This window comes from Alosa sapidissima, chromosome 22 (assembly GCF_018492685.1).
Source record: "Alosa sapidissima isolate fAloSap1 chromosome 22, fAloSap1.pri, whole genome shotgun sequence".
In the NCBI taxonomy this organism is placed as follows: domain Eukaryota; kingdom Metazoa; phylum Chordata; class Actinopteri; order Clupeiformes; family Clupeidae; genus Alosa; species Alosa sapidissima.
In genome coordinates, this window is record NC_055978.1 from 3,477,075 (window position 1) to 3,486,317 (window position 9,243).

Here is a 9,243-nt window from a genome sequence, read left to right on the forward strand (position 1 = left end):
TAAAAAATGTTTGCATGTTTTTATTTTGAACGGCGTGGCTGTCTGTTTGTTTTATACTGAATTAAACAAAGTTGCAAACCAATTTACCGAACATGGAAACGAACTATTGCGAACGATATCAGTGATGATGGCCATGCTATTTTCAGATAACACCTGCAACAATATTCATGGCTGTGAATGTTATCTAATCTACTTGCTGTCCCATTCGTGATACAAACCCTGTCTTTCAGGTAACACCAGCCCCAAACTGACAGTCTTGCCCCCGTCAAGCGAAGAGCTCTCCAGCAAGAGTACTGCCACGCTGGTGTGCCTGGCCAACGGAGGCTTCCCGTCAGACTGGGCTCTCAGCTGGAAGGTGGATGGGAACAGCAGACCTGGGGTGGCCAGTCGCTGGGGTCCAGAGAAGAACGGCCTGTACAGCTGGAGCAGCACCCTGACCATGCCTTCTCAGGAGTGGACCAAGGCTGCCTCAGTGACCTGTGAGGCCAAACAGGGCTCCCAGTCTCCAGTCACCAAGGTTATAAAGAGAGGCGAATGCTCTGACTAGAGTAGCCTACTTCCATTTTCTACAGTCTGGGTGACTGATTACAGTATTTGTCTTATTTTTTATCGTTCATGTGCTCACTGTACTGTGTTTGCTGTCTTCATTGACATACATCCACAGCCTTTACTGTTATACTTGTTCTGCCTGATCAATGAGAACATGTTCTTGTGCCATTTCTGTTGCAAAATTTGACTTGGAAAAAATAAAAGCTTTCTACTGAACCATGCCTATGTTATTCAGTTATTAACATTTAGAAAGAAAATGTATTTTATTAAAGATAAAATTGCACACACCCTTACTACAGTTCATCAAATACAGTTTCAAACAACCGTGCAAAAGTGCAGCACACCTGCTAATGGTTCATTTCTATTCTGAGAGCAGCAAAACCACTGAACCGTGGCCATGCAAATGTGAGTTTCAATACATCAGTGTCCACTTACTTACACTCTAAAGCAGGGGTCTCAAACTCAAATGAGCTGGGGGCCAATTCTGCCAACGTCATCTGATTGGAGGGCCGGCTATTTCTGAAAATGCAATGTTCTTTTTTCAAATACCACACAAAACTGCAAACAGAAAGTGCAAGTGTTTTTATCTAGTTTTAGACACCTGTGCTAGCAACCTTAGCTTATAAATAAAATAAATATTAATACAAATAATAAAATAAATGAAAAACATAAAAACAGGTATGTGTCTAGGCTAGGCATCAGGGTTAAGAAAGCAACACCATTGCATTTTTATATCAAAATTTCAAAAGGCTGAAAGTGGTCAGACTGTAAATGTAAAAATCCTACTGTAAATGTAAAAATCTTTGAGTAAAACAAAAGTTTATGAAGGGGGTACATTTACCCATCTAATTTGTCACTGGATGGCAAGCACCTCAAATTATGCACCTTTCAGTAAATACTGGATGAACTTATTTAAGCAGGTTTACTTTCCTTTTTTCATATTACCCACATAACAAATTAACAGGAAAACACCTAAGATGTATACCAACACCTAAGATGTTGTGGTTTAGTAATAGATTATTACAATATAGGCCTACAATAAAGTATTCTGGTCAAACAGTTCCTATCGCGGGTAATCTGCAGTACAGTTCGCATCATATTGCGGGTGACTGTTCTTTAGAGCCCTATTTCTATAGCCCTGCTGTCTGTACCACATCCATTACGGACACTATCATCACGATTACCACTGCAAGCTATGTTGGGCAGAGGGTCGAAACAAGCATGGTATGCTTAGTGGACACCGTTGTATACACGCACCTCCATTCACAGACGCACCGTGACTATCACTGTCATAGACGATCGATCATAATCTCCAAAAGGATATTCTCCTTCAGAATTAGAATAGGTGAATAACATAGCTTACATAAGACTTCATCACACGTGAACGTTTTTCAACATTTGGTGTAGGCCTATTTCTGCTTAATTTCTGCTTCAATTTCTGCAACACTATGGCCTGCATCGCTTCCGCGTCATTACAAATGCACGTCTTTGTGTTTCTCGCGTGTAATACAAGTATTTCCTGAAAACTTTGCGCAGCGATTTTGGGTTTGAATCAAGCTCTGGATGTCTTGCACATAGTGGAGCAGAATAGGCCTACAAATGAGATTTGTCACCGTACCTGGATCTATCGTCTATTTTAATCAGTATCGTTGTTTGTCGCAATTAATAGCCTCAAGGGCCGGATTACATTATTATTTTGTCATACGTCGCGGGCCGGAATTGGGCAGGACGCGGGCCGGATTTGGCCCGCGGGCCGGGTGTTTGAGACCCCTGCTCTAAAGACAATCTGTGTGTGTGTGTGTGTGTGTGTGTGTGTGTGATTAAGTTAAACCAACATTTTGGTCTTAATGAACCACTTAATACAGATATAACAAATAAAACTTTTATTGTCAGGCGATTAAAGTGTCACCACAGAAATAAGCTCCACCATGTTAACAGCAGTTTTCACAGTAAAGTGGGTGAAACATCAAAAAACCTCACGAGACTCTAATAATGTACATAACACCGAGCACTGCGTTAAGAAGCGTTTCCGTAGCTCTGTTGAGAAGGATCGGCTACTTGAAGGAGTGTGCCAGTAGCATCGCCGGTTCGAATCCCGCAAGGTGCCGTGTCCACCGCGGTCACCCGTTGCTTTTACGCTACGCTGTCCGGTGGTCATCGCGATCGCGATCGTGCGTGCGTGCGTACAGGCTGTCACACGCGATCTCTAATGAAGCCAAGTGCCTGTTTGTAACTGTTTGCTTTCTGTTTGGTGTGCTGTTAACTGAGTGCATTCATATTAATAATCATTGATATCAATTGCAACAGCCAGAGAAATAAAAACAGCTGTCCGGTGTCCGGTGCTCATCGCGATCACGAGGCCGTTCGTGCGTGCACGATCTCTTATGAAGCAGTGCCTGGCTGTTTGTAACTGTTTGCTTTCTGTTTGGTGTGCTGTTTACTGAGGGCATTCATACTAATCATTGATATCAATTGCAACAGCCAGAGAAATAAAAATCAATTTTACGAAATTTGACCTAGGCTACACGCAATAGCCAGCATCACGAGACTCTAATAATGTACATAACAACCGAGCACTGCGTTGAAAAGCGCTTCCGTAGCTCTGTTGAGAAGACGTGGCTACTTGAATGAGTGTGCCAGTGGCATCGCCGGTTCAAATCCCGCAAGGAGCCGTGTCTGCTTCTGTCACCCGTTAATTTTATGCTACGCTGTCTGGTGGTCATCGCGATCGCAAGTCCGTGCGTGCGTGCGATCTCTCATGAAGCCAAGTGCCTGTTTGTAACTGTTTGCTTTCTGTTTGGTGTGCTGTTTACTGAGTGCATTCATATTAATAATCATTGACCAAAAACCAAACAAACAAAACAAGCAATGCAAGTCAGTGTTTTTTAACCTTGTAAATATCTTGGAAATTATGTACTACTTTATGTACTGCTCTTGCTAGTGCAAATGTGCTATGTACAACTCTACTGAACCCCCCTCACACCTGCTGAAAGTCTCTGCTGCAGCAGTGCAGTCATGTGTATTCTCACAGAGAGAGGTTTTTGTACGGCTCTGTTTCACTGTGTGAACACCCACACACTGGTAGAATGTAAACTCTGACAGTAGTAATCTCCTGCATCTTCAGTCTGGACTCCACTGATGGTCAGAGTGAAAGCAGATCCAGATCCACTGCCACTGAATCGAGATGGAGTGCCTGACTGGCGACTGCTAACATAAGTTATCAGGAGTTTAGGAGGCTCTCCAGATACCTGATGGTACCAGTGCAGATAGTCGTTGTTATAAACATTACTGCTGACTTTACAGTTCAGGGTGACTGTTTGTCCAGGAACAGCAGGTAATACTGATGGAGTCTGAGTCAGTGTGTACTGCCCCCTGCATTCTGAAGACAAAACAAAACAAAAAACACACACATTCATAATAACTCTGTAGAGTGAGTTAAAAATGCAAGCTTACTCTTTTCAGTCATGAATATTATTAACAGCTGTGCATCTTACCTTGGATGTAGATAAGTGTCCAGAGCAATATCACTTTAAACAACATGATCATTTTGGACTTCATCATCAAGAATGACCTAAACCAAGCTGTCTGAGAGCCCAAGAGCAGGTCACACTAAAAACCCTCTGAGTACACGGACACTTTTAATTTATGCAAAGTGCCCTTCTATGCAAATACTGCTCCTGGACAAATCGGGTGTCAGGGTTCTTCTGATATTCCAGTGACACTCATTTTCCTACCTCCTTTTGAGTCTGAGAAACTACATTTTAACTAAAGGCTTTTTAAGAGAGTCTGACACAATCTGAAATTATTTTCAGAAATCAGGACACATGTTTTTGACAGACTAAATGTATAATGAAATTAAAATAAAATAAATATATATATTAAATGCATGTCAGTATTTTTCCTATCAGTCCTATAATTATGACTGCCGCTAGCGAAGCGGTCATATAGGGATTGTCAAAGTTTTTTTTTTTTTTTTTTCGTCATCTACTTCCTGAATTTTTGGTCAACGATACCCGGGACACCGAACCACCGGGGCACATGAAATTTGGTGGGTATGTAGCCCCACTAGACTTTTACGGAAAAATTTCGTTTCGTCCCCGGGGGCCACTCCCCCCCCTGCTGGGCCCCCCGAACCGCAAAAAAAGCAGTTTTTCCTAAATAACTACCTGAACCGTGGCACTGAGGATGAAGAATCTTTTATGGTATGTGGGTCTCAACCTGGCCCATAATCACTCATTTGTGATTTGCACCCCCCCCCCCCAGTAAAAAATGAAAATGCAATATTATTCTGCTTTAATCGCCCCTATCTTCAGTTAAGATGTTCAGAACTGCACCACATTTTATGTGTATGATTGACCTGGCATTCTCTGGGGGTATGCCAAGTTTCGTAGAATTTCATCCATGGGGGGGGGGGGTCTAAAAAAAATTAGGTTATGTGTACATTTAGTGACTGTACACTCATTGGCCTGTAGATGGCGGTGCACACAAATACACATGCACAGGCACCCACATACTATCGGTAGTAGAACGGCCGATACATAATTACAAATTCAGTAGGATTAAAAGAAAGCCAAAATAAATATTCATCATCATCATCATGGCTGCATTTTCAGTATTGGCGTTAAGTAGTCGTTTGTCCGCTAGATGGCACATCGTTGCAGTGAGACGTAATTTTGTTGGAAGTTAAAAGTGGGTTGGAAAAACAATGAACGCTTCCTACAAGGACTGTACCGCAGAGAACGTCTAATAAGGATAGGATACGGAGCCCGGGAGAGCTCACTTTAAGTGATATTTTTTCTGGTCGTGATAATTTGTGAGCACGTTTTCCTTTAATTAAGCCCTCGAATTAATAAAACGTGAGCACGTTTTCCTTTAATTGAGCCCTCGAATTAATACAACGTGACCCCGTTGTAGGCCTAAATTGAGCTCTCGAAATACGTATTTCGTGCTCACATTCAGTAATTCCCGACATTTTCTCACCGTTCGCTGTGGTGGCAACTTCGTGTTACCTTGACATGGACTAGGCCTACAGCTGTCTGTAACAGTTCATATTGGTAATGTGATGATAACAGTAGGCCGCTAATTAAAGACTTTAGGTGGTCATGGTTTATAGCGGACTTCTACTCTTTGTAGCAGGGGCACTGTGGTGTCAACCGCCAGGTATGGAGACCCATAATGGGGAAATACTACTAGGCTACAAAGGCTACTCGGGCTCTGTTGTAATGACCGGTTTCCACTATCTCCTGGATTGTTGACTTAACTGTGAGGTCTAGAAGTCAATCGAAGCACATCACAGCGACAAGCTCCCAAACAATTACAACACGTAGACATACTGTTGGTAAATAGGCTACTGCGTATTAGTAGTATAGCCTAATACCCACCCAATACAATAAGGTTCCCTCTAGCGCCCGATGGCCTATAACCCACGCGCGCACACCAATGATGCACACAACGAGGTAAGCTTTGATACGGACTATGAAACGGGAGACATAAACAGTGACGTTCACGATGCTCAGCTTCTCAGGCTATGTAGCCCAGCTCAGCTCACACCATTCGCGATAAACACCACAGCTCTGCATACACTTGGACCTCAACAAACACTCAAAACTTCGGCAAACATTCAGCTGGACGATGATGGCAAGGGGCCTGTACAAACCATAGACTGTAAAAAATATGGACAAAGCGTCTGTGACGTCACCCATAGATTTTCTGAAGAACGGTTATGAAGCCGTTTATGGGGGGTATGGGCGGCGCCATCTTGGAAAACCTTGGGAAATCCTAACCCCGCCCACCTCCTGAGCAAGCCGGTGAACCCATAGACATAATATACATAGACGCCGCATCGACCGCTGCTCCCTACTAGCGCTGACGAGATTTGGAGCCGCCATCTTGGACCGGTCATCCACTCCACTCAGTGTAATCTGTTTGGCCGGTGCAATGAGCTGTCAGCACACTTAATTAATCATATCTCACTGAATACCGAACAGATTTTCACGCGTTTTTTTTTGCTGCAAAGGTCATACATGTAGCTATGATACAGGCCACATTGTTCGAAAATACAAAATACAACCAATAGTACGGTAATGTTAAATCTTACTTGTGAAAAGTAAATCCCCCGAGTATGGTCCGCCGATTTGAGCAGGAACATGCTGCACAGTGCTGTCATCTTGTGTTTTCTGCTGCAACGCAATGAGGAGTATGACCGGTCCAAGATGGCGGCCGCATTTCTTGTTTCCAGCAGCCAATGCGGCGTCTATGTATATTATGTCTATGGGTGAACCCGCCTCGTCGTCAGCCGAGCAGCCTCAGCTAAGCTATCTGTAACGTTAGGCCTACAAGATGGACTGGCACAGACGTTGCTGTAACATAATTTGCGGGTAAGTTTGATCTGCTAACGTGAAGTTCATGTATGTTTCTTAATGCCATGTTCAGACACTTTTTAATTTTGTATGCTGAAAGGTATTCGGGTGAACGGTTGAAAAGAATCTGCAAACTCAACTCTTCATTCTCAATGAAGAGTTGAGTTTGCAGATTCTAGCTTCTAGGTAAAATAAACTAACGTTAGCTATCCCTCCCTTGCTGAAGTTACGGTAAAATAACGTAGAGTAATTTAGCAGTTTAGCGTTACAGGTTCAGCAACTCATACTGACAAAAATGTATCTTTGCCTTTATTGTTTTGTGATTAACGTTAGCATCTCATATCCTCAGTGGCAGCCATCATTGTAACGTTAATTAATTTACGATAACATCAGCCAGCTCGCTGTATTCTGTCAACGTGTGGTGTGAATTGATAACAAAATCGTAGTAGGGTATTAGTTAACTTGTACATCATGAATTCATTTTGATTAACTCTTAATATCACGTTTTGAAATCGCTATATTGCTCTAAAGTTGTCAGTGGTAGCTTGGTCTAAGATGACATTGACATTTTTCATCGGTGGCCATTTCACGATCCAGCGTTCATGTTCGGTTAGCTTGCCTTATTTCCTTCTTTTCAGGCTATTATCAAAACGTTAAATCCAGTTACAGTGTCCGGTGTTTGGCATAACAATGCCAATATTAGTGTAGTTTGTCACTGAAGACCCATTTCAAATCGCACAATAGTACTACAGCATTGTACAATAACTGTACTTTTGTTGATTACAACAAGTAGTGTTGGTTTGCATGATTGTATTATCTTGTAAGATATATAGGTACTAATGAAAAGTTTACCTTTCTATTTTGGCAGTTCGCCATGGGGAGGAGGCGGCAAGGAGGTCCATGGGCTCTGAGGTCCAGGTGAAGTGGTTTGGCTGGGGTGTGGTGATATTGAACCCATTGAGACTATACAGTACATTTCACTTTATGTCTATTGATGGACTGTTACACCTACCCTTTACTTATGCCAAACCCATTTCTGTTCTTTACATATCAGAAAGCAAACTTACTGTTGATGGCACTGAACTTGCACTTGGAAATGTTTATGGAACTTTTCTGAACTGTGAATTACATTAAAACTCATGCCAAACCAATTTGCCTGTGCTTTCAAAAACATTTATACAAATCCGTCAGCTTCAGTCAGTAGGTTGAATTGAAGACCCAGATGCAGAAGTAAAGGTGATTTTTTACTTGTATATCTTGAGCATTACAGGTAACCACTGAATTTGTGAAACTAAAATAACAAAAACTAATATGTTCTAAGCTAGTACATAGTCAATACATATTAGATCACTTTAAAGACAGATGCAAATGCTGTAAATAAAGGTGAACAAAGTCCTTGAAATCAGAAGCTGCCACTGCTCAATGACTTCTACCCCATCTGGTAGGATTTCAAAATGTTCCAGATCTGAAAACAGAAATATTGGTATATGTCACATCCTTGAACTTACTGTAAACTATAAACAAGTGCTCACAAATTAAGCTAAAAATATATATTTTTTATGTGGCAATCATAGACTGTGGAGGCAATATATGACAACGAAGTAAGATTTGCAGACTCACTCCCAATATTTATAATAAACAACAAACTCACAGAACACTTAGCTGAACACGCGTATTCAACTACTGCACATGCCCTGTTTATGCGGGCAATAAGCAAAAACAAATGTGGTGTATTTAAAGTAATGTAGAATAAATATTTCTTGTATTTTTGTGTTTTCAGTGAAACAGTGTAAGCTCATATCTACACCCTATTGAAGTAGTTATTAACAGTTAGGCCAAGGTCCAGTCAAACAGTAGCAATCTGTATCCAACCAAAACCTGCTGATTTGAAGGCATAATACAACTACTTTCCGTGTGTGACTTATCAAAAGATGCTAATGATAAATTATTTTGATAGTTATTGCACAGATGTGCCCTGGACTGCTCAAAATAAAAGGCCACTCTAAATGTCTGAAATGCATTCATGTTTGTTCAGTATATGGTAACGATGTCTGGAATATACAACCAGTAGGTTGTTCCAATTAAATGTATGAAAAATGTCACAGTACCATGGAATCAGTGCTGAAGTCATGCTTCTGAGTGTCGACTGCACAGACGAGAATTGAAGTTAGGAGTCCAGAGCCCTCTCCAGCACCCAGCCTGTCTGGATTACCTACAGGGAAACTTTGCATAGACAAGAAGTGTTCGTTCAAATTTGTGTTTAACAAATAAATGGCATCAATAAGAGTTTCAAACGTCAGTTATAACTATCGCTTGTTATCACAGCTCCATGTTC

The 9,243-nt window shown here is 41.6% G+C and overlaps 2 gene segments (V, D, J or C); one reads left to right on the plus strand and one right to left on the minus strand.

Moving 5' to 3' along the window:
- Positions 1-765, plus strand: part of LOC121697407 — a 44,701-nt gene extending 43,936 nt beyond the window's left edge. The window contains 1 exon segment of the V gene segment in view: positions 231-765. Within this exon segment, the coding sequence occupies positions 231-547 (317 nt within the window).
- LOC121697405 overlaps positions 1-9,243 on the minus strand; it is a 69,438-nt gene that overhangs the window by 47,838 nt on the left and 12,357 nt on the right.